This window comes from Notolabrus celidotus, chromosome 10 (genome assembly GCF_009762535.1).
Source record: "Notolabrus celidotus isolate fNotCel1 chromosome 10, fNotCel1.pri, whole genome shotgun sequence".
Classification (NCBI taxonomy): Eukaryota; Metazoa; Chordata; class Actinopteri; order Labriformes; family Labridae; genus Notolabrus; species Notolabrus celidotus.
In genome coordinates this window covers 3,403,561-3,430,159 of record NC_048281.1, presented here as the reverse complement: position 1 = coordinate 3,430,159, position 26,599 = coordinate 3,403,561, and the positions used below count along the sequence as shown (strand labels likewise).

Sequence of the window (26,599 nt, the reverse complement as noted above, 5' to 3'; positions counted from 1 at the left end):
CACATGTCTCTGGAGGGATTTTGTCCCATTTTTCCAATGCAAATTGTTCCAGCTGGTCCAAAATACATGGTTTCTGAGCATGGACATTCACTTTGAGCACCCGCCACAGATTCTTCACAGGATTTAGATCTGGGCTCTGTACGGGCCACTCCAGGACCTTGGTTTTGGTGTCCTTTAAGAACTGTTTGACCAATTTTGACGTGAGCTTTGGATCACTGTCTTGCTGGAAGACCCAGCACCGACCAAAGCCTAGACTAAGAGCAGAGTTCTTCACATTATCCCTCAAAATGTCAACATAACTTTCTTTTTTCATGATGCCATGCACCAGAACAAGATGTCCTGTGCCTGAGGCTGCAAAACAGCCCCACAGTAAGATGCTCCCCACACCATGTTTAATTCTGAGGACCGTGTTCTAAGGGTTGAAGGACTCTCCCTTTCTTGGCCAAACATGAACAACATCCATATACCCAAAAAGTTCCATCAGACCAAAAGATGGACTTCCAAAACTCATCTTTCCCTTTCAAATGTTCTCGGGCAAACCTCAGTCTGACTCTGATGTGCCGCTCTTTGAGTAAAGGGGTTCTTCTGGGACGATGGTCCTGAAGCCCACTACGATGAAGATCCCTCACAACTGTGCTCCTTCAAACATCAACTCCAGAGGAGGTCAGGTCAGCAACAATCATCTTGGCAGATGTCCGGGGCTTCTTGTTGACATCTTCAACTACTTTCCTCTCCAAAGTTCTTGAAATCTTGCGTTTTCTACCACGCCTAGGTTTGTTTCTAACAGAGTTTGTCTCCTTGTATTTTGCAATGATGCAACATACAGCTATTCTAGACACTGTAAAACGCCTGGAAATTAAAGTATAGCCTTCCCCCTTATTATGAGCCTCAAATATCTTCTTTCTGAGCTCAAGACTGATTTCCATTGTCTTTGGCATGGTTAGTAAGAGTAGTCTCTCTCAATAATGTGTTCAAATGCCCTGTTTGGAGTCCCTTAAGTAAATCTCAATGCTCAGGTGTTGTTAGGAAGCCAACAGACCTACAGGTGTTGTTAGGAAACAAACTGACTGCTCAGGTGTGTTTTAAAAGTAAAAAATTCACAGGGGGGCTAATAATTTTGACCACCCCATTTGATATAAAGTTATCCTAAAAATGTATTTTACATTCCAAAATGTACCAAAGCTACTAAAGAACACTGGTGAATGTTTGCTTATATCAAGTTTTATCAATGATTCAAACATTGAGCAGAATTTAAGGAAAATGTTCCAGAATTCCTGGGAGGCTAATCATTTTGACCTCAAGTGTACATATATAAGAACCATATCTGTGTACTACTGAGCATTAACGTGTTCCATGGAGCGAAAGATATGATGACTCGTTGCCTATAAATATTGTAATGGTGAAAAAAGTCAAACTTCACTTGCATTTTATCAAAAGCCTTTATTGGAATGTCAATGTACATCCAAGCATCAAGCACCCACACACATTCAAGACCCAGAACAGCTGGTGTTGGCCAAAAGGGTCTTACTCAACACACAAATTGTTCCAGCAGGTCCGAAGTAGGGGAGAGTGGGGTAAAGTGAGACATTTTTTTACATTTGTTCCCCTCTAAGCAAGCTAAAATGATATATCGGTTAAATTTACACATTTCCCATTAATTCAGGATGTTTCCTAGCAATGGAAATTATCAGAATGTATTCAGGAGGAAGGGCAGTGAAAATATGATTGTTGATGATGAAAAGTGGTCTTGTGTCTCACTTTACCTCAGCTGAGGGGTAAACTGAGACAGGCCAGAGAAATCAAGGGGGTAAAGTGAACCAGCTGGGGGTAAACTGATCCACTTCCTTTTTCCACTCTGAAACACCCATGACAACACATGTTGTAACAGTTACAATCCTGACAGCTAGCTTGACAACCACACATTCCAGAACTAATGTCGGACTAGTAACAGAATCATAGGGTTTGGTCAATTAAGCACATGTTTTTCTAAACATTGAAAGTAACTCTGAACAAAATCAAATACAACATAATATAATTCCAAATGTTTTAATTAACATTCAAATGACAGATAGAACAAGTTAGATTAGAATGCAGTCTGGGGGTCAGAACACAGGACCCTTAGAGCCAATTAGTGTCTGGGGGTCAGAGCAAAGGGCAATCAGAACCAGCTAGAACAGCCTGGGACTTTGAACACAGGACTAGACCCACCTGGATTAGAACATCAGCCTACTGTCACACTCTACAACTATGCCTACTCTACATTCCAGCCCTGAAGGTTACAGGGAAAGATGAAGAGTTGCTCTCTCCGTGTGGTTCCTCCAGGCCTTTCAGTCTGAGGCAGCTTCTTCCCCACATCACTTTTAGGAACATGTTCTACATCATTTTCCTTTACAGCAAACTTGGTTCTCTCCCACTCTTTCGTGTTTTGTCATCCTCAACTTTCTCAACCATGCCAATGCCATCCTCAGAGCTCTCTGCGTCAGACACATTATCTAGTGGGACAAGGACATCACTCTCCTCAGAGCTGCAAACTATGATTTGCTTTCTGGTTGCTTTTCTTTTTTGGTTTTCCCTTTTCTTTGCTGTTTTTCTTTTCCCCTACCAGTTTCTTTTGTCTTTCTTTACAAGCCTTTTCAATTGCCTGCTTCTCAGGAGCATCAGTTATGTTGGCTGTCTTCCCACGCTTTCGTTTAGTTTGTGTTCTGGGGGGACATCTGGGAAGTGGTAGAATTTCACGAGGAGACACATATCCGAATCGAGACACTGTCTCACTTTACCCTACATCATTTGTCTCACTTTACCCCACTGCCACAATTTTAGAAAAAACGACCTCTCTTAGCAATTCAGGCTAATCTTCAGCTAGCATCATTACATGGTTTTAAATGTTGGTAGTTCATCAACATGTATGATATAAGTTTTCTACCTGAATTAATTTGCTTTGGCACAACAGTTGATTAAGTTGACAGCAAGAAATTTTACTTTTACATGCAAAAAAAACATTTTTGTGAAAAAAAACATGCTTACCACAGCACCATGAGGTCCTCTCCTTCATGACTAAGGGGAAATGGGAGGGGCTTAAAAACATAATGGTCACATGACCACAAATGTGTTCCGTTGCCTAGATACAGGGTATGTCTCACATTACCCGATGTCTCACATTACCCCACTCTCCCCTACATGGTTTCTGAGCATGTACATTCACTTTGAGCACCCGCCACAGTTTCTCCACAGGACCTTGGTTTTGGTGTCCTTTAAGAACTGTTGGGCCAATTCTGACATTTAGTTTGATCGTGTCAAACTAATCTAGGCTAGCCTAAATGTTTGATTACTTTATTAAGACACTATCAGAACACATGCATAAATGAAATGAGTAAGAAACTTGGCGGGCCGTGACACACCATAACAAATCCATAACAAATCTCCAGCTGACGGTGCCAACTGAACTTCTGTTAGTGATTCAACTTTTCCTGAAAAACACACACATACACACACTCTACATCAGGATCTACATCAGTTCAGCACAGAACATGTAACAAAGAGTTACAAAAAAGGCTTCTGTTCAGCTGCAAAAGCAGCTGGTACTCAGACAGAAACTTGCACACAGGTGAGCACAGTCTCAGCAGTGGAGGCCTGTTTGTGTGGCTGTGTCTGACGGACTCAGACGCAATAGATAAAAAGTCTGTAACAACCATCAGAAAATACTGCAGTCCACTTAGCTTCCTTCAGACTGTTCTGGGCATGTCTCTCTCCCTGTCGTCACTCAGGGGATGTGCTGTTAGCATGCTGTATTCAGGGGTGCTCAGAAATAGGAGATGCAGGAACAAAAACTAGGCTGGACAGACTGTTACAGGTTCAAATAATTGCTCAAGCCGGAACTAAAACAAGCTGAAAAGAAATGAAAGTAACAAGGCTATTTTTTAAAATACAGATACGAGATGTACAGATAATTGCAAGAAAATGTAAGGAGTAGAAGTAAAAAGTCGGCTGAGAAACAATTACTCCAGTAAAGTATAGATACCCAAAATGTCTACTTGAGTAAGGTAACAAAGTATTTGAACTTCGTTCCTTGACACCTCTGGATAGCAACCACATTTTAAAACTTAACAATCAGGGACATCTTAAAGAACAGTCTCAGATGATTAGATTGTGCTGGCTGCACAACTTTATGAATACCAAAGTCAATCAGTGGGGGAGTCGATCTGTTGGTTTTGGCTCTTCAGATCCAACAATTTTCTATCAACGCAACACAAAGTTGACATTCAGGGTGATAAAGGTGATGAAAAATGACAGGTTGGATTCGTTATGAATTATTGATGTCATGCAGTGCAACTGATTTATCAAGCTTTTCAAGATAAAATGAGTAATTCATGAAAGAACTCAAATGTAAAAATGATACACAGTTCAGCTTGATGTTTGCGTCAGTGGTTCAGATTAAATCCCTTCAAATTTATTTTGATACACAGGCTGTTTAAAAAGTGGATTGATATCACTTAATTAAATGAAAAAAAAAATGTCACATTGTGTTCCATGGAGAGATATTTGAATAGACATTGAGCCAGCTCTGCATGCCAGGTGCATGGTTTGATTTAATTATCAGAAATGATCACGCAATGCAACTCATAACATTCCTCTAACTGGAAAATAAAAAGATATCTTTTGATGAGGGTTTGAATTAAAATAAAAATTTAATTTGTCATAAAACACAGTCTTACATTTTCTCTTTTCTCCAGGATAAAACCACATTCTTAATATTTATTAAAGAACAAATGAAACCGTTTCTCACTGACACTAAAGCATAGCCAATATAGTCATTTTCATGTATGTGTTCATGTAATTGAGTGATGATGATCTAATGAATAGGAGGCGGGGAATGAAGAGAAATGAATTGAACTCACATCAAATGTATGCAGCTAAAGAGGATTTATGTAAATAGTTGAAAAAAGCCCCTTCGTCATGCTTGTGTACGTTCCAAAGCTACAAGCTTTGAAACATACATAAGCCTTAATTTGCATCTTTCAAAGACTTTGCTTTTGACGCATTGAAGGTTCAGAGAGAAATCCCAACCTTGGCAAAGGAAATGTTGTCAGAACAGAACACTACAGTAGCTCCCTTTAGGGCTTATGTGTGCTTCAAGAGTGACAGATACTGTAGCTTTACTGAACGCATGCACTAAGATAGTTAAACAGAAAAAATGGCAGAAATATGGATTAAATATTTACAATATTTGTTCAAACGTTTATTAAAAACAAAACAGATTGCATGTTTAGGGATTATTAGTTTCCTTGTGCTGCATAGATTAAAAGCTTTTTCACCTCTGTTCTTCTGTTCCAGCTCAACTTTGTTTTGTTTGTGAACATTGTTCGAGTGTTGGCAACGAAAATAAGAGAGACTAACGCTGGAAGATACGACACAAGGAAACAGTACAGGTATGAACTCTGACTTTATAAGACAAGTAGTTCAAACTATGTTGAGTTTGATGTACATTGTGTGTTGAAGTGTGTGCTGTATCATCTACCTCTGTAATTGCTTTTTACTAGGGGTGTAACGATTCTTTTTAACAACGATTCGATTCGTATCATGATTCACGATTAAAGGACGATATTGGTTCATTTAGAACGATACGATCTGAAACCATTCAGTGACTTGAAATCGATTCATTAACTTTTTAGCCCAAAATTCATCCAGTGTGACTGTGAAATAAATCCCTTGATACTGGACAGTCCTAGATTCATGTTGTTGTTGTGATGTTTTAGGCCTGAGCCGAGTTTTGTCCTCGTCTCTGACTAATCATGCTGGAGAGGCCTGAGGCTTCTGCAGAGCTGATGTTACCTTGATGAACGCTGTAAGAGGTGCCTGGATGGTCGGCATTGTGTGAAATCCCATGGCGCCTTAGTAGGTGGTTGGATAGATTTGTGGTGTTGCCGTGGTAACTTTACTTGACCTTTACATATCCTACAAACAGCGAGCGACTTATTGAGAACATCTGCATCTTTGCAAAAGCCAAAGTGATTCCACACACTGGACCACAATGGTGGCTTGATGATTTCTCGCTGTTTTCCATGTTGGAGAAACCAGTAAAAAACAGCATTCAATTCAATGCTTCAAAAATTTGAAAAGCAATACAAGTGTCAAAATTGATGGCAGTTAACAGTTACGTTAATACCTGTTGAAAGTCTGACAGTTCACCTCTCTCCTGATGCAATGGAAAGGGTCCCTGCAGTCCAAGTCTAGTAAAATATTTAATTTTAATCTAAAATAGGGTTGCAAAGGGGTGGACATTTTTCGTTAAATTTATGTAAAATTTCCATGGGAAGTTAAGCTGGGGAATTTTGGAAATATTCCAAATTGGAAACTTTCCATGGAATTATGGGAATTTATGGGAATTAACGGGAATTAACTGTGAATTTAGGGTAATTTAATGAAAGGTATCATATCCAAGCCAAGCGGCAAACTCCGGTCTCAAACGATGAAGCCAATGCGGAAGTGCTATAAACTGCAGTACATCGAAAATCCGCTTGAGGCTGGCTGCAGAAACACCGGAAACCACATTGACATGAATGGGAAAAAGACGATCTTTGCAGCATTAATAAACATGTTTACAGCCTGGTTCAAAAAACGGCTTGGCCCTACAACGCTAATCTCTCTAATGGCACACACTGTACGGGGGGTGAATTTTTTTCTAACGTGACGGTTAAGAAGATATTAAGATTATGAGTTTTGCCCAAATAAGGACATGACTGACGTGACTCCCGGTCGGGAACACACAGCCATTGGCTTAGAGACTCACACTTCGTCACACTCTGCCTAGTTGAGTTCCGCATTACCAATATGGCTGCTGCCGTCGATTTGCTTCAAAACAGCTCTCAGGAACAGATGGGTGACGTCACGGATACTACGTCCATATTTTATACAGTCTATGATCCAAGCATAAATATTTGTTTTGTTATAAGCAGACATCCATCCAAAATAATACAATTAAAACAGATGTATTTGTAAGTAGAACTTTATCAAGTGTTAAATATTTGATTGAACAATCAATTCTTTCATTGAAGAACAAAAACATGAATGTTGAGTTAAATATTACTCATCCCTCCCAAGCGTGCCGGATACGGCCCTGGAGGTGAGGCTTTCAGCAGTGTGACTGCCCTCTGGTGGCTGGCTGCAGTATAGGTAAAAAAAATCCGTCTCCCCCATTCATTTGAATGGGGGAGCAGTCAAACTTTAAAAAATAAATACACGTCGTACAAATGTTTGTCACATCCGTATGCTGTGGCGATATGTAGTTATTATTTGACTGTTTTGTGTTCAAGGCCTCTTTTTTATGAAAAGTTTATTTTTCGTTAGTTATTAGAGTTTAAAAAACGGGGTTTTACTTCTGGGTTTCCTTTGATTCACAGCCGCCGTAGAACGAAACTTCAAAGGAGACACAGCGTCTTGTGACACTACACTGTAGGGCGGAGCTTATTACAAAGGCTTCACAGGCTCTGGCTGCACAATGGCTGCGCCCAGGAGAGGGATTTTTTGGCTTCAGAACTGTACAACTGGAAGAGGCGGAGCAACGCTGTCCATTTTTATTTACAGTCTATGATCCCTCCAGATTCAACCTGTTCAAAAATTAACAAAAATGCAATATCAACACAGTCCCATTCCAAATGTTAAATGTAAAGAGCCCCTCTCCCTCCAACAAAGTTCCATTCAACATGCAAATAAAAAGCATCTTCCCTCAAGCTTCTCAAGCCTAGCCTCTGCAGGACTCTAGAAATCATCTGTGCATTTGATGGAGGAATGCACAGTGCATGTGGGGGGCGTGGTCTCAATAGCCTTGCAGTAAGCAGTGTGCTATGTGCATGTGATTGAGGAATAGCAGAGATATTCAACTGTACTTGCATGAACTCTGGTTGTTTTAGTCAGGATTATGCTAAAATATATTTTCCCCAACTATAGTTAAGTTCCCTATTAAGAGCCAACCTTCACAGTAAATTCATGGTTAATTCCCATGGAAAGGTTCCAACTTTGAAAATTCACAGAATTTTGCAACTCTAATCTAAACACATCATATCCACAAAGATCCACAGATTACAAAGACATAGACACTAATACCAGCGACAGAGTAAGTTCAAGGAATAACATACAGCATGCTATTGTCTATAGTGACTGATTAGGGATCAGGAGAGAACATGGACAGTATGTTGTATTGCCTCAGAAAGAAAGATACACCAGTGTTTTATTCTTCTGTGAAATAAAAAAACAGAGACGGATTCCAAAGCAGGCAAGACCTCTGTGTCTATGCATTGTATTGTTTTCAACCTGACAAGGAACTCCAGAAATGAACGGGGATTAGATCCAAGACCACATCACGGCTGGTGCATTCTTCCCTTTTTGCTCTCCACATAAACTGTTTCCCTGCATTCCTTGAAAGCCTGCAGAAATGCTGGTAGACAGTTACACTTCAACTACAAATGAAGACTAAAACACAAACAATACCCTGAATCATGTTTGTCGTGATTCTTTAGTTTTATGCAGAATCAGTAAACAGAGATTATTTCTCAGCCAAACGTATTCAATTAGGGATGAACTGTGAAATGCAGACTACATTTAGTTGTGTAGTAATTATGTTAATGAGTCACCAGATGCATGCAGACACACACACACACACACACACACACACACACACACACACATAGAATACAATGTGTTCAAACATTTCTAACCCTGTAATTATCACTGTTGTTCTCTCTGCTGCCACTGTCATCTATGTGTCCGATAAAAACATTTTAATTACAGGTTGTTTTTTATGAGCAGCATCCTGCTGAATTCTGCATCTATGAGCAGACAAGTCAGAATAGATACCAGTGATCTAGTGCAAATTGGAAGCTAAACTGGAAGCTGGGGGCCCTGTCGTACACCTGGTGCCAAAGTGTTGTCATGCAGCACAAGTATCCATTATATTCCAGCTGATGCAGGTAGAAACCAATTTAACACAGGCAGAAACTATAGGAACCAAATATGAAGGAGAACTGTCTGATCTTGTATCTATCAAAAATACATTAAAGGTGACATATCATGCCAAAATTGACTTTTTAATGGTTCTCTACCTGAAATATGTTTCCCTGGCATGTCTACAAACCCCCCGAGAATGAAAAAAATCCATTCTGCCCCTGTTTTGATTTCTCCACCTTTCTGTAAATGTGTGTGAAACGAGCCGTTTCAGACTTCAGTGTTTTTGTTACGTCACAACAATATCCGGTCTGTCACGGAGTCAGAGCTCGGAGCTTGTTCAGCCCATAGACTGTATAAAATAACACTGAATCCCCCCTCCGTTTTTCATTACCTGCACAAATGTGTGCTAACAAGGAGCTTAGGAGGGAGGCATGCTAGTTGTAGGCTGTCTTAATAAACACAAAGGTCGGTTTTACTCCCCACGTCTGCAGATTTGAAGATCTAGTGGATGATTTTTATTTATCATGGATAAGTGCTAGCGCTAGTTAGCATAGCTACATAGCTACATGTCGTAGCTGTAGCTGTGTACCAAGACACACGTCTACATACTGACAAATAAAACAACAAGAAACACAGAATCTGTGACCAATCCTTCAGAAAAGGTCCCGCTGCCTTTCTGGCAGAGGTCGGTTTTACTCCCCACGTCTGCAGATTTGAAGATCTAGTGGATGATTTTTATTTGTCATGGATAAGTGCTAGCGCTAATTAGCATAGCCACATAGCTACATGTTCATAGCTGTAGCTGTAGCTGTGTACCAAGACACATGTCGACATACTGATAAATAAAACAACAAGAAACACTAAATCTGTGACCAATCCTTCAGAAAGGTCCTGCTACAGGCGCCTCTCCGTCAGGATCAGATTCTGGATCAGATTCAGAGGGTTGAAGTAACGTGATCTCTGAGCAGCCGTGTATATTCAGCAAACATGTAAACATTAGATCAACATGCTGGACAGCCGAGGCCACACCCACTTCCTGAGGGGGTGTGGTCAGAGAGAAAACAGAGTGTTCTGAGAAGGACTGAAGAAGAGGGGTTTTCAGGCATGCCAAAATCTGATTTCAAAGTGTTTTTTTGAGCATAAACTTCAAAGACATGTTTTGGGGACCTCTTAGACCAATATATATTGATGAAAAAAGCATGATATGTCACCTTTAAAAATATTTGTAGAAATCATTTGTTACCATAATATAAATGCAAATGTGAGCTTGACTATCTTTTGTATGTGACGACATGTTACTACAGTTTTGGCCAGGGCACCTTTTTTGAACAGGAAACATCGACACATTGAACACAGTGCATTCCCTCAAATGCAAACGTGTTACAGTAAATGTTTCATTAGAAACTTTGTCATGCTGTGTCATCATCTTTTTTCAATCGCTTGCAGCGGTCTGCCACGATTCTTTGTAACAACTTTGAAGGAGAGACTTTTTCGGGAATCCCGCTTGTCACGGGATTCCCGCGGGATGGGAGTCAAATTTGCTATTAATCACATGATTTTGGACGGTACAGGATACAAAGTTAACAGGAGCAGACAGGAGCGGGAAGGTCTTAAGGGACTGTTGTTAAGTCTTACTTGTGACAGCAAGAATTGTTCTTGGTTCATTGTGTGTAAACTGTAAACATTAGCTCACAGTTTACACACCTGCACCTCCAGGTAACTCTGGATCTCTCCTGCTCTCCAGTTTAACTCTTAAGGTTTCTCCTATTTTCCTCTGGTGCATGAAGTCGTCTTTTCCTCTGTAAACTCCGGCTCATGAAGGTGTCCACGTGTGTCCACAGTAAATGGCATGACATCAGCGTGGTCAGAATCACTTATTTTTAAGATTAGTTGTATTTTTGTGTATTTTTGTCACTTTGAAGCTGCAGACCTGGAGCACGTCTGTGTTGCGTCCGCAAATAATGCAAAAACGAATGGGTTTGCTAAAGTGAAGTGAAAGTGAAGTGCTGACAAAAATCACAAGGGGAGCATACACCTAACCCGAGATGAGTGCTTGGGTCTTAAGGCTGATTTATACTTCTGCGTCTCCCCTACGCAGCAGGGGCTGATGCGGACTTGAGCCCCACATACTTGTGCGTCGGTGTGTCCGTGTCGTGCAGCAATTCTCCGTCGAAACACTAGAGGGCAGTGCGGTCTCTCTGATAGCCGGTCGCCTGCTTCCTGCCCCGCTACGATCTCTGTTTACTTTTCCACAGAGATTCAGAGCGTGTTATGTTAATCTACAGCTGATACATGTTGCTGTTTATCATACAGACATGTTTACATGAAGAATAGAGAGGAGGACATGAAATACACGGCCGATGTGCGGCCGATTTCCGGGATCCCGGAAGTGTTGTAAATGCGGGAAAGACAAAGCCGCCGAGCGGTCCAATCACAGGGCTTGAGGTCCGCGTTGGCTCTACGGGGAGTTACATTTTGGAGGAGGTGTACATCAGCTAGGTGCGTAGGCCTCGGCATAGGTACTGGAGCTACGCGGACCCCCGGCATAGGGTACGCCGTTGATTCAACGCAGAAGTATAAATCAGCCTTTAGTTTTCCAAAACTCAAGTACAGTATGTGAATTGTGAAGGTAATGCCTTGATGCACTTTTTTTCGTTGAGGATGGTTCTCTTGCTTGGTGCAGTTTTTTAACTGCTAAATTCTTTTAACTAATAAATGCCTCCCTATATTACCACAGATGAACTGTTCCTGTTGCAATATATTTTTAAATAAATCTGCAGAACACAAAGTCATCTAAAAAGAATGGGGAGAAGATCAAATCAAAGTCAATGTATTGCCTAAAGACTAAAAGAAAAAAAATGGGAGCAGTACAGGAGTGGGAGTCATTTTTTTATTTTTTTTAACAATATCTTTATTGACTTTTCCATGTATAGTGTGCATTACACAGACATAAATATTACATTAACATATTGTACAATACAAAAGTCCTTTTTTGTTATTTTCTCACAAACAAACAAACAAACAAACAAACAAAACACCCCGTCCCTCCCACATTCATCTCTCTCTCAAACTGTGTTAAACACACAAGACAGAATTTCTATTACATTTAAAAGGTACCTTGAATAAAGTAAAAGATACATCCACATATACAAAAAATTTAAGTTACACCGGTTCTCAGTGTCTTCGTCTTTTTTTCTGGGATCTACCACAAGTCCATATAAGTATCTCAGTCTTGGTTTTCAGCCTGTAACAGCCCTCCTATATCTCCACTCTTAATAGAATCATTAAATGGTTTCCAGATTCCCTCATAAACTGTTCATTTGTTCTTTAAGGTATATGTTATTCTCTCCATTGACATACATTGTGCCATATTTCTAATCCAAGCACCCATTGTAGGTGCATCAGTTTTCTTCCATTTAAAGGCCAATGTTCGTTTTGCTTGCAGCATAGCAAAATCAATAAACTTGCATTGCTTGGTTCTCAAATTAAGACCACTGGGATATATGTGTAACAAGATCATCTTGGAGTCTACTGGAATGTTAACTGTCAAAATAGTACTGACTTTATTGATCATCTCCCTCCAGAAGTTCCTAATTTTGTCACACAGTGGGAGTCATTTTACCGGGAGTGGCATGGGACGGGATTTATTTTTTACTCTGGCCCGGGATTGGGAAAAGTTACACTTTGGTGGACTGCAGAGTTCTTACATCCTTATGTTGCTTTTAGGAATTGAAAGGAAGAACCAAAATGCACATGCCTTTTGATCCAAGAATCGCAAAACTGTGGAACTGTTTCACAACTGCTCCAAGTGCTCAATACCAAAGCTTAGCATCCACATTGAATAAATACCAAGTTAACCACAGTGCCCATGTGTGTGTTGCTCCTAAAATGACGTGTGTGCAGGCAAATACATACTGTAGCACATTGCTATATTGAAGAAGCAGAATGCTTCTGTGCCAAAGACCAACAGAAAGCAGGTCTAATAACAAAAGTCAGTGGCACAGTACTTTCCTGATATTAACAGGGAACATTAATAAGATAAGATGGGCATAAGAGTTCACAACATGTATTCATTTTTCTTTTTAGACCCAGAGGCTCACAGCAGAGCTCCCACTTATAATAAAATGGCTCTGAGACGAAAGCATCTTTTCCCTGTCTCCTGACATCATGAAACTGCTTTGGTATGGGGCCGGTTTACAGATGCCAGAAGATGTGGACACATTCTGGTCTGTAAAGTATACCGAACAGCCCCTATAGGGTTGGGGGGCCTGCAGTCCACAAGGCCCCATGCTTACCTTTCAGTTTGTTTGTTATTTCTCTACATAGGCTACATAAAGTCCATAGCAACACATTTTTTCCAGTGCTTCCTCTCATTTGGAAAAGCATTAGTGTCTGCTATGAAGGAAAACTCAGCATGGCTCTGTTTCAGAGTTGCCAGGCGCTGTATTCGTGTAGCACTCCTTATAATCAGGTGAGCCTGATGTAGCCATGCAACCTGATATTATTGCTAGATCTTTCTCAAAACTTACATTTATAAGAATCTATCTGAGGAGCACCATGGCACAGGAGAGACTCTGGTTGTGTTAAGAATTGAAAATAAATGCAAACACAGTCTGAATTGAAAGAGGCTGGGAGAGGAGTTTGCTCAATGATACCTAAATAGATTGAAGCATGTATAGGCTACCCATCTGTACGCCTGTAAGAAAGCAGCCTACTACAGTAGTCCTGTTGCTGAGGTCTGTCTTCTTTTTATTAAAACTGATAGCCTAATAATGAAACCCGGCCTGTGAGACAATGAGGAGGAGTCATGCACCAAAGCACCATGGACAGCTCCCGCATCATGACAGTCACAGGATCAGCACCTAAGCGTGTGCACCATCACTATAAAGAGACAACATGAATGGGTCTCCAATACTACCATTCACCACATCCCAGGTTTTTACATCAAAATACAACCACATTATTCTCAGTATTCTCAGTGTGACTATGAGTGAAGACGATGAACACATTTCTGCATGCAAGTGCAGCTAACTATCTGCTCTTATATATTGTTGCTCAACACTTACAGCTTCCTTGCTTCTTAAGTTGAAAGTCAAACCTTGAACAACGGCCACACAAAGAAAATACAGTCTTGATGAGTATTTTATTTTCACATCCTGGCTACACTGAACACAGAAAACCAGGCTACGCTGCAGCAGATGATAGCCAATGGGTTCTGAGACTAATTACCACTTGACTTCATGTGAGTTAGATAAGCAGTTTCCTTTATCTCTAGCAGTTTGTTGAATGTCTAATGCAGCAGTCCATTTTGTGCAGTTTGGTGTGACTGTTTGTCAAGAATTAGGCTCCAGAAGTAGACTGTGAATTAGGGGAAAGGTAGATGAGGACTGTTTGTTTTCATGCTTGTAGTGAAGCACTTGTACTCCTTTTTTTAAAACTGCTACATAAACATAGTTAAACATTTCATTATAGTGGTTTTGCTTTTACAAGACAGTGATGAAAAGGTGAATAGGTTTCTGGCAGAAAGTTGCACTTCTCATACAGCTACATGTTATTGTTTCTGATGTGGCTTTTTGGTGTGAAAAAGAGGGTTACTCCTCCCCTTAATCTAATAGCATTGTTGGCTGTGGACATCGCTATGCTAATAGGATCTGCTTTCTTTTCAGGTCTGCTTTATCCAGATTGACCTAAATGTGTCTTTTCGGGTTTTGAATTGTATCTGCTTTTTAATGTAATAGCATGATGGACTATATAAACAATGTTTCAATTTGAATACACTGAAACCATGCTAAGTAAGGGATAAAGTATGGTTAGCAGGTTCTTATGGGAAAAAGAATCCTGACAGGGTGAGACAAGACACCGACACGAAGCAGAGTAGCCGGGTAATCCCGCTTATTACCTGGCTACTAACTTGAAATACAAACACGTTGTTACACGTTGTATTTTATTGATTTAAATGATTTATGTTTACAGTTTTTAAAAATAGTCCCAGTGATTCCTCGTCAGTGATGGTTCCATGGTGATGGATTCTTCTCTGCCTGTTGCGGTGGATTGAACATGAAACTGTCCTCATTCAGCTCTCCTTCTTCTCTGAGCTCTGTGGTTCACACACCTTTAAAAAGAAACTAATGTCACAACTTTGAACCCTGCTGCTATCATCACCACCGCTCATGGTTTAAACTTCTTTGTAGAGATAGCTAACCCAAAGTTTCTCTCTCCGGCTCCACTCCTTCATCATATTGATGGACAGGATCCAATATGTAAACGTCTGTAGCCTTCTGATTTATTATGCTAACTGAAGCTAACATTTTAACCTCATTGTTTTGATGCTAATGGAAGCTAACAGTTTCCCCTCACCTTACGGTCTGTGGTGTAAACAAGCAGAAGCTAAATGTGTTTGAACTCTTTCACATGGATTGATTTGACATGACGTGTGATCAGTTTGTCTCTGGTGTTGATCATGTTAGTGAAAGTTAATAACCACTGTCAAGGGGTTTAGAGCAATCAGAATCAAGCTTCTTACACAACCGGAAGTCATCAGTAAGACAGCTGGGAAATAATAGGAAACATGCGTGTGAGCTGTAAAGGTATTATTGTCACACCTGAATGGAGCACACTTAAGTCCCCACCTCTGTATGTTTCCTGCGAAGCTAGCAAAGAATGGCTGCACTCCTGTTCAGTGACTGGAAACAAATATTTAGAGTCAATGATTCTTTATATATTTATATATGAAAATGAATTGTCTTAAATTTCATTTGATTATTCATTGTTTAATTTATTATTATTTATTATTATTATTATTATTATTACTATTATTTCCATCTATTTTGTTAATGTTCCTAATTTATCCTTTTCACTTCTTGTAATCTTCCCGATGTGATGTCGTCCTCTTATTCTGAAAACCTCCTTTATTGTCCTTTTAATGCTTTTATTTACTTATCCATTTTTATTTTTTTATTTACATTATCTATTTACCCTTGAAAAACCTCTTAAACAAGGATTTACTGGTCTATTGTCACATCACTTCATTCTGTTTAATTTACGTGTATTCTTTTTAACCTCTTGCGTTGCATTTTGTTTTGCATTGTTAAAATTCCTCGCTATCTGAATGCTTACTTTGTTATCTGAACCACGCTCTGTTTGTCAAAGCACTTTGTAAACATTTGCTTTTAAAGGTGGTATATAAATAAAGCTATTATTATTATTATTATTATTATTGTTATTATTATTATCATTGTTATTATTATTATTATTATTATTATTATTATTATTATTATTATTATCATTATCATTATCATTAACATTATTATTATTATTATTATTGTTATTGTTATTGTTATTATTATTATTATTATTATTATTATTATTATTATTATTATTTACTCCAGGTATTTTTTGAAGTTCGTCATACAGATTTGGGTTCCAGTAAGAGGGCGGTCACCATCTTGCTGTGACTTTTCTTTGCCTTGAGTTGTTGTTGTTGTTGTAATCATTTCCTGGACTCTGCACAGGAGTCCTTAGATTTCCAGCAGAGTTGAGCTTGAAACAGCCGGCTGGAAAGCACTTCCTGTCCTTCCATGATGAGTAATTACACAAACACAGTGAGCGGTGGTTCTCAGCTGAACATCATGGTAGTATTGATATTTCATTCAGTGTGCAGACAAACTGAAAAAAAAGCGGCCTTAGGATTCTTCACCACTTTGATTTGATTGCAAGCTCCGGGCTGCTGTTAGATGTGATCCAGATGGTCTCCTTTAATAAAAAATAGGAAATAAAGCCCTCAACACTTTTTATCTCAGGAGGGCTGACTGAGCTATGGCAGCGCATGTTTGATGAACTGAATACTTTCAATGATGGTGAACGAGTTGAATAAGAACACTGAAATTACTGCCGCACATTACTCAGGTTCCGACTCCATTTCTGAAGAAGTCTGGAAGCATTTCTCCTCCATTAATCAGCCTTTAAATACTGCCACAGCCCATATCATGCACCGTTCAGTGCGCATCTTGTCACCTCTGCAGCCATCCGGCTCCTGGTGTCTTCCGAACAGTCTCTTGCTTTTTCCATCTGCTTTCTCTGTTTTGACGTCGCTGCCACAGCAAACAGTCTGATGTCTGTGACTGCGGTTTGATATTTTTAGAGTCTGTAATCAGTGCTGCATCCTTTTTGTTCAGAGCAGACTGCCTAAATGCTGTTTTCACCAGTTGAAAGTAGGTATTAAGGACTGGAGGACATTTCACATCCAGGGACCAAACACTACTCTAAAGTAAGGCGTACAAAACAGCACACTGTCACGACACAGACAGGGGAAGGACTCAAGCGCGGCACCAGTAGTCGTTTATGCAAAAATCGTGGTCTTTATTTCGGAAAAAGGTCGTCACCAGGTGTCAGAGGATCAGGCAGAGGTACAGAAACGGCAGGCAGAGGGGTCAAAACAAAGAATCGGAACTGGTCAATACACAGGAGTTGATACTAAGACTAATTGCTGGAACACTACGAACGTAAGTTGATCTGGCACCGAGTGAGAGGACACAAAGAGAATATATAGTGGCAGGGAGTGCAGGTAACCAGACACAGGTGAAACACATTAGGGAGGGGCCAGGTGATCACACAGGAGGGAAACAGGACGGGAACTGAAAAAGAGGGAGAGACAGATTAACATAAAACAGGAAACAAGACCAGAATGACACAATAGGGAACATGACAGACAACAATGACACACACAACTTCCAAAAGTGTAAGTGCATTCAAGACACACGACCAAATGTCTCTACAAAAAAAAAGGGATTTGATGAATAAGTTATTTTTAATAGAAAAAACTCTTTTGTTACTTATTGATCTGGATGAGAGGATTTCCTGGCTGGGTTCTGACTGAAGTTCTAAGTGTTAAAATCCTTTACATGCTCTATTAAATAGCAATTGAAAATTAATTTGCCTTCATGCTTTATCAGCTGACAAAAAATGGTTCAATGTGCTCCCATATTGCTTTGAAGTTATCACAAAGCTCATGAAAGTGAAAGATCTAGTCAATTAAAAATCCCTCTAGGATGGGCTTAAAATGTTTAGATGTAACATCTGTTTCCAGAGCAAAGAGGATCTTCATAAAGAAATGAGAGAAATGTGAGCTTGGAAACAAACACAAAAAATACTCAGTATTGAAAGATTTGAAGTCATCAACTTCGTACACAGCAGACTATAAGCTGCTAATCTGTCTCCAGTAAGAAAAGACATGTTCTTTCACTCTTTTTTAGATTAAACACAAAATACCTGTTTACAGACCGAGAGGATTTACATCACAGTTCACTTTAATGCAACAACACATTTTCACCGTCCTCTAAAATCTACCAATTCTTTATTGAAGTGAGAGCCCATAATATCTTTATAAAACGATGACTCACTTGTTTTTTTATTCAAAGTCAGAGCACAGACATGAAAGAGGGCACTGCAGTACATCTTAAGAACACATGCTTTGGGCTGGCTGTTAAATATTATTATTTTGTCCCCTGAGTCAAACTAATGAGGTTTTTTTCATGCTTTAATGAGTTTATCACTCATGACATTTTTCAATGAAAAGGCACTAAAGTAATCAGCTTCAACAGTTAATGATTAACCCTGAGACAAACGTGTCATTACCACTACATTTTATGTGCATTTAATGATAAAATAACAAAATTTGCTGCAAAACAATAAAAAAATTAAATAAAAAATTACAATTAAAAATAATGATCTGCGCCTAAGAAATGACCACTTTAGAGAGAGATAATTAGAATTTAGAGTCAGAGAACACACTCTGCAGAAACACAGCACTACACACTTCTGATCTATTCGATCTGATCAATAGTATTGATTAGTATTTCTCCTCATCTTGACTCACTGCCCCCCTCCATAAAACCTCATGCAAAAAGATTGGAGTCATATTTGATTCAGGATTAAAATTTGGCAAACAGGTAGTAAAAATAAGTTTCATGCAGCTCGGCACCATCTTCAATCTTAAAGGTGACATATCATGCAAAATTGACTTTTTAATGGTTCTTTACCTGAAATATGTGTCCCTGGCATGTCTACAAACCCCCCGAGAATGAAAAAAATCCATTCTGCCCCTGTTCTGATTTCTCCACCTTTCTGTAAATGTGTGTGAAACGAGCCGTTTCAGACTTCAGTGTTTTTGTTACGTAACAACAATATCCGGTCTGTCACGGAGTCAGAGCTCGGAGCTTGTTCAGCCCATAGACTGTATAAAATAATACTGAACCCCCCCTCCGTTTTTCATTACCTGCACACATGTGTGCTAACAAGGAGCTTAGGAGGGAGGCATAGTAGTTGTAGGCTGTCTTAATAAACACAAAGGTCGGTTTTACTCCCCACGTCTGCAGATTTGAAGATCTAGTGGATGATTTTTATTTATCATGGATAAGTGCTAGCGCTAGTTAGCATAGCTACATAGCTACATGTCGTAGCTGTAGCTGTGTGCCAAGACACACGTCGACATACTGACAAATAAAACAACAAGAAACACAGAATCTGTGACCAATCCTTCAGAAAAGGTCCCGCTGCCTTTCTGGTAGAGGTCGGTTTTACTCCCCACGTCTGCAGATTTGAAGATCTAGTGGATGATTTTTATTTATCATGGATAAGTGCTAGCGCTAATTGGCATAGCCACATAGCTACATGTTCTTAGCTGTAGCTGTAGCTGTAGCTGTGTACCAAGACACACGTCGACATACTGACAAATAAAACAACAAGAAACACAGAATCTGTGACCAATCCTTCATAAAAGGTCCTGCTGCCTTTCTGGCAGAGGTCAGTTTTACTCCCCACGTCTGCAGATTTGAAGATCTAGTGGATGATTTTTATTTATCATGGATAAGTGCTAGCGCTAGTTAGCATAGCCACATAGCTACATGTTCGTAGCTGTGTACCAAGACACACGTCTACATACTGATAAATAAAACAACAAGAAACACTAAATCTATGACCAATCCTTCAGAAAGGTCCTGCTACAGGCACCTCTCCGTCAGGATCAGATTCAGAGGGTTGAAGTAACGCGATCTCTGAGCAGCCGTGTATATTCAGTCAACATCTAAACATTAGATCAACGTGCTGGAGAGCCGAGGCACATCCACTTCCTGAGGGGGCGTGGTCAGAGAGAAAACAGAGTGTTCTGATGAGGAATGAAGAAGAGGACTTTTCAGGCAGACCAAAATCTGATTTCAAAGTGTTTTTTTGAGCATAAACTTTAAAGACATGTTTTGGGGACCTCTTAGACCAATATATATTGATGAAAAAAGCGTGATATGTCCCCTTTAAGCACTTTAGACCTGAAAAAAGTCATCCACGCCTTCATATCATCACGCATCGATTACTGTAACTCCTTGTACTTCAGCATCACGCAGCTAGGATTCTGACAAGGTCAAAAAAGAGAGACCACATTGCCTTCCTACACTGGCTTCCGGTCAGTTACAGAATCCATTTAAAAATCCTTCTCTCTGTTTATAAAGCACTCCATGGTTTGGCCCCCTCCTACATCTCAGAACTCCTGTCTCCGTATCACTCTGTCAGAGCACTCAGATCATCACACCAAAACTTCCTGTCTGTCTGAACATCAAAGACAAAGAGATATGGGGACAGGGCCTTCACTATCTGTGCCCCTAAACTGTGGAATTCTCTTCCCCCCACCGTCCAATTCTAACCCTCTGTTGAGACTTTTGAAAGTCTTCTTAAAACACACTTTTATTCATTAGCTTTTAACTGTCCCTAACCACACTGGCTCAGATACTCACTGCACAACTCACTCTCTCTTCCTCAGTTTATGTTGTTTTTATTTCATCTTCCCTTTGATTTCCTCATGTCTGTTTTAAAGCACTTTGGATCAACCGTGTTGTGTGTAAAGTGCTATATAAATATAAGTTGTTGTTTTTTTCTTCTGGATTATAAATGTTAAGTCTAAAGAAACATTTTATGTTAATATGAAGTCATTTCTATGAACAGTACGCCATAAAATTGTCTGTTTCAGTGACTATTTCTGCACCAGCTCAATGTGCAGATTGGGAATCAAGCATAACAAATATAAGCATTTGAGATCCCAGGAGTTCAAACTTGTATCAATATCATTCGATTTAACTAATAACGTATTGAAGTTACAAATTCTGGTGTCTTGGCAACTCCAGAGTTTTGTGAAGCCACAATCTCAATGAATGCTCTCTGGGACCCAGAAAGGCTCTGTTTTGACTTAAATATTAATAATAATTAGGGGTGACCCAAATAGTCGTATATTCGACTATTCGTTCTAACAAGTCTTAGTCGACTGCCAATCTCATAGTGGAATATTTGCATATGAAACGTTGATCATTCCATTCAAACCATGGGGGTGCTCAATGTCTAATTTTACATTATTTTCCTGTTTCCTGTAAAAATAGTGTCTCATAAATCCTATTTTGATATAAATATAGACTTATTTAATGTAATTCTGAGAACAGCTCTTGAAGTGTTAAATCTCCTTAAAGTGGTAATTAAATCTCCCCTGGTAATTAAAGGTGGACTCTCCCATTTAGCGGGAGCTGTGGAGCAGACGTACCTCAGCTGGCCTTTAAATCTTTCTACGTTCATAGCAGCTCAAAATGTCAGAAATAAAAATTCAGTTGATTATAAAAACTAGTGATGAAGATGAGGAGCAGCTTCATGAAGAGGGCTGTGAGATCAAGGATTACCGGACCACACAAAAACTGTACGGGGCCAAAAGAACGAGGAGGGATACCCAAAGCTGTCCGAAGCCTCAAAACAATCCACAGCATCCCATCCACCTCCACACCATCAGAGAGGATATTCTCAAAGACAGGATTTACAGTCAACAAAGCAAGGAGCGCACTTCTGCCCGTACACACGATGGTTTTCCTCACGTACAATTTGAAAAGACTCAAGCGGACAAAGACGTGATGAATGACTGTTTTAAAAGGTTCTGTTAAGAGATTTAAAAACCCTTTAGCTGGTTCAGGTTTGATTTTGAACATTATACAAATGTTTAGCCTTAAGTTGGACAAACTACCCTCCACAGTGCTGCTCTCTGCTGTGTGAACACTGTTTAAATATCTCCTGATTCCTTTCTCTATAGTGGAGCGTTGTTCCATGTTTAACGGATGGAGGTCTTATTTGAGTTTTCTCTCCTTCATCACCTCGTTGTTTTTGCAATATAGATTTAAAAAATCTACTTTAAGCTATGAGTCTCTTAATTGTAAAGGGTTATGTGTAATATTGTCATGCGGTCACCATCATGCAGACTTTGGGTCAATAAGGAAAAACAACAAACATTCCACTATTCATCGACTATGGGCAAAATCTGATGAATCAGATTCGACTAAGCAAATCCTTAGTCGGGCTCACCCCTACTACTACTACTACTACTACTACTACTACTACTACTACTACTACTACTACTACTAATAATAATAATAATAATAATAATAATAATAATAATTCATAGGATTTATATAGCACTTTTCTTGGTACTAAAAGTCGCTTAACCTAAAATAAAAGTGAAAATAAAACAGGTAAATAAAACAGAACAAAGACAGAGGTGGGGTGAGAGTAGAGGTTATGTGTTGTATGCTTTTTTGAACAGGAAGGTCTTGAGGTGGTTTTTAAATGATTGAAGTGAGTCAGAGTTGCGGATGTGTGGAGGGCGAGAGTTTCAGAGAGCCGGGGTAGTGATGGCAAAGGTTCTGTCCCCCAAGGTGCGTTGCTTGGACTTGGTTATAGGGGACAGGAGGTTGGCATCTGATGATCTGAGGCGGCGAGATGGGGAGTGGCATTTGAGGAGGTTGGTCAGGTATGAGGGGTGAGGTTATTGAGGGCTTGGAAGGTGATGAGCAGGATCTTGAAGTGGATTTGGTCCTGTATGGGGAGCCAGTGGAGGTGCTGAAGGATGGGTGTGATGTGGGCTCTGGAGCGGGAGTTGGTGAGTAACCGGGCAGCTGAGTTCTGGACGTATTGGAGTTTTTTTGTCATCAGTGGAGGGAAGGCTGTAGGATGCTGTTGCAGTAGTCAAGTCTGGAGGTTATGAAGACGTGTATGAGGGTTTCTGCAGCAGAGGAGGAGAGAGAGGATCTGAGCCGTGCAGTGTTGTGGAGTTGAAAAAAGGATGTTTTGGTAACGTTTCTGATGTGTGGTGTGAAGGAGAGGGTGGGGTCGAGGATGATGCCAAGGTTACAGACTACTGGGGAGGGTGTGTCTGTGTGGTTGTCGATGCCTAGTGAGAAGTACTGGGTGGAGGGGAGGTGGGATTTGGGGCCAATGAGAATGAGTTCAGATTTATTGCAGTTGAGTTTGAGGAAGGTTGTTGCTCATCCAGTTTTTGAGGTCAGTGAGACAGTTAGTGAGGGTGGAGACGATGGCAGGAGTGATGGTTTTGGTGGAGATGTAGAGCTGGGTATCATCGGCGTAGTAGTGAAATTGAAGTCCATGGTGGCATATGATGTGATGTTAACGTCATGGAATACAGCCCCAGTGTAATTTTGTACAAAATGCATGAGTACAGCAGTAGGATGTTTTCTACCGAGCCTACAACATGACATCCAGCCAGCATTTGAAAGTTCTGTGATGAAAATGTCTGTTCTTCCTCTGGGCAAACTTTTTAATGATACTTGTGATGGGATTTTTTTTCAAATGTGTTGTGGATGAACGACATTAGAGACAAAGACTCTGTTCCTATTGGGAAGCTCTGTGGAGCAGTACGGCAGGGTAAACCCAGTCTTGACATGCCCTTGTTATCTAGAGGCCAAAGTTGCTCTGCACAGCCAAATTCTGGGATTAGGAAGGATTTACAAAACTTTAAAAAAAAAAAGAGAGCTGCCTGCTGGTTTTGTTGCAAAAGAATTGTACCTTCTTGTGTTAGATAACGAGGATGCATGTCTCACTCATAACTGGTGACATAAGTTGCTTCTTTGAAACAAACAAGAGCACCACAGACTTTAGCCGCATTAAATGTCAGTTTTTGCAGGAAAGGCACAAAAAATCCACCTGTGGCAAGGCAAGGCAAGTTTATTTTTGTGTCATGAGAGACGGATCTGGAAAGCTGTAGGAGCAGGTATCATTAATCTTTATGAAAGCACACATGCCATGCTGATGGTGGACTTCTCTTGGCTGTCCGTGTCTGTCTAGGTTCTTTTGTGCAGGATTGCTATTTTGAGGTGTGTACGCTCAAAACATTGACAGAGGTGCTTTCATGTGGTTTTTCCATCATCTGGCCCCTAACTGTAGTGACTCCATTACTCTTGTAATGATTAAACTAGTCTTAAAATAGGTCCTGGGTTATTGTATTCCTAACCCCCAAACTGCAAAAAGGAAAAAGGGTATAAAGTAGGGATGTACACAATTAATCTATTATCGATTAATTGATTGTTAAGAAATTACTCGAAACACATTTTTGTTTTCAATTTGTCGTCACGTGGAACAAACATCATGTGGTCTCATATTACATTCAGCTATCAGGGAGGTGTTTTAAGTTTAAAGCATGTTTCAATGTGAATCAGCCGTTAAAGGTGTTGCACACATCGGAGATGCTCAGCTGGCGGCTGTGGCTGTGCGTCAGGTCTCCACGAGCGCTTTCCAAAGAGGATCAATACGCAACTGCTGCCAACAACAACACGGACACGAAAGTTGACAACTTTAGACAGGACATTTTCACCTTTAGATACAAACTCAACAGACTGGTGGGAATTGCTATTACGCTATGTTTGCAGACCAGCAACATCAGAGCCATCTGGGCTTTTCTGCAGCTGGACTGATTCTGACCCTGGTTGCGCTCCCTGCTGACACCTGACCGAATACACATGATTATTTTTCTCAATAAGAACGAGTAGACAGAAAACTGGACACTGTGAGTCTGAAGAACTTTTCTGTTAGTATTATGAGCCTTCACTTTATAAGACTATGTCCATGGAGAATATTTTTATGAGTCTGATCGTTGATAATCAGTGTTAAACATGTACCTGTATTCTATACCGTCAGTTATATGCATTTTGTTGCTGTGGAAAATATAATTCAGGGGGAAAAAACATATTTGGCATTGTTTTTGACATAAGAATAATACTTTTCTTTAAAGGTGACATATCACGCTCTTTTCATCAATATATATTGGTCTAAGAGGTCCCCAAAACATGTCTTTAAAGGTTAAGCTAAAAAAAACACTTTGAAATCAGATTTTGGCATGCCTGAAAATCCCTCTTCTTCAGTCCTCCTCAGAACACTCTGTTTTCTCTCTGACCACGCCCCCTCAGGAAGTGGATGTGCCCTCGGCTCTCAAGCACGTTAATTTAATGTTTACATGTTGGCTGAATAGACACACTGCTTACAGACTGCGCTACTTCAACCCTCTGAATTTGATCCAGAATCTGATCCTGACACAGAGGCGCCTGCAGCAGGACCTTTCTGAAGGATTGGTCACAGATTTAGTGTTTCTTGTTGTTTTATTTATCAGTATGTAGACGTGTGTCTTGGTACACAGCTACAGCTAGGACATGTAGCTATGTGGCTATGCTAACTAGCGCTAGCACTTATCCATGATAAATAAAAATCATCCACTATATCTTCAAATCTGCAGACGTGGGGAGTAAAACTGACCTTTGTGTTTATTAAGACAGCCTACAACTAGCATGCCTCCCTCCTAAGCTCCTTGTTAGCACACATTTGTGCAGGTAATGAAAAACAGAGGAGGGGTTGAGTTGTATTTTATACAGTCTATGGGCTGAACAAGCTCCGAGCTCTGACTCCATTACAGACCGGATATTGTTGTGACGTATGAAAAACACTGAAGTCTGAAACGGCTCGTTTCACACACATTTACAGAAAGGTGGAGAAATCAGAACAGGGGCAGAATGGATTTTTTTCATTCTCAGGGGGTTTATAGACATGCCAGGGACACATATTTCAGGTAGAGAATCATTAAAAAGTCGATTTTCCTTTAATTGATAAATCTATAATTGATCGTTAACATTTCCAAAAATCGATCACAGAAAATATTTAGAATTTACATCCCTAGTATTAATTGTAGTATTTAGTACCCTAGTATTGAATCCACTTGGACAAGAAGAACTATACTTCAACTTATTAAAGAGAAAGATGCTCCTTAAAGACCCTGACACACAATCTAAAAGCAGGGTCGTTTTGAAATCATGCTTGATGTCCCCTTGGAAACTTTCTGAGTATCTTGGTGCCTCCCAAAGGATTTTTCATCACCCCTTAGTTCACTAGTGCATCACTAAGTCCCTGGCTTCAAACTGCCCTCTGACTCATCATGACTTTGTATCCTCTGCACAGTTTGTTGCAAGTGATAATTTGACTGAGCATGCATTTTATTCTCAACTAGTGTTTTTTATGCTTTTGCTCCTGTCTGTTTGCTCTGTAATTTTAGAAGCATTTAATCTCTTCATTCATGCTCAATTACACCAGCTTTTGTAAAAAGCCTGTGTTTGAACACCTCTAATAATTCACATGGAAGAAAAGGGCCATTCCTCAGGGGGCTATCAGTTTGTCATCTCTTCCAGGTGAACCACTCCACATTAGAGTTGGGATCATTTGCACTGGTAATGGTAAATGATAAATAGACTTATACAGAGCTTTTCTTGTCTTTCCAACCACTCAGAGTTCTTTTACACAACTCTACATT

The 26,599-nt window shown here is 39.9% G+C and overlaps 1 protein-coding gene across 1 annotated transcript in view; it reads left to right on the top strand.

Annotated features, from left to right (window-relative positions):
• The window catches only part of pth2ra (parathyroid hormone 2 receptor a), a 401,963-nt gene that overhangs the window by 349,691 nt on the left and 25,673 nt on the right, over positions 1 to 26,599 (top strand). Inside the window, exon 10 of the mRNA XM_034693914.1 lies at positions 5,332 to 5,426. Coding sequence (XP_034549805.1) covers positions 5,332 to 5,426 — 95 coding nt within the window. The remainder of the gene's footprint in view (positions 1 to 5,331; positions 5,427 to 26,599) is intronic.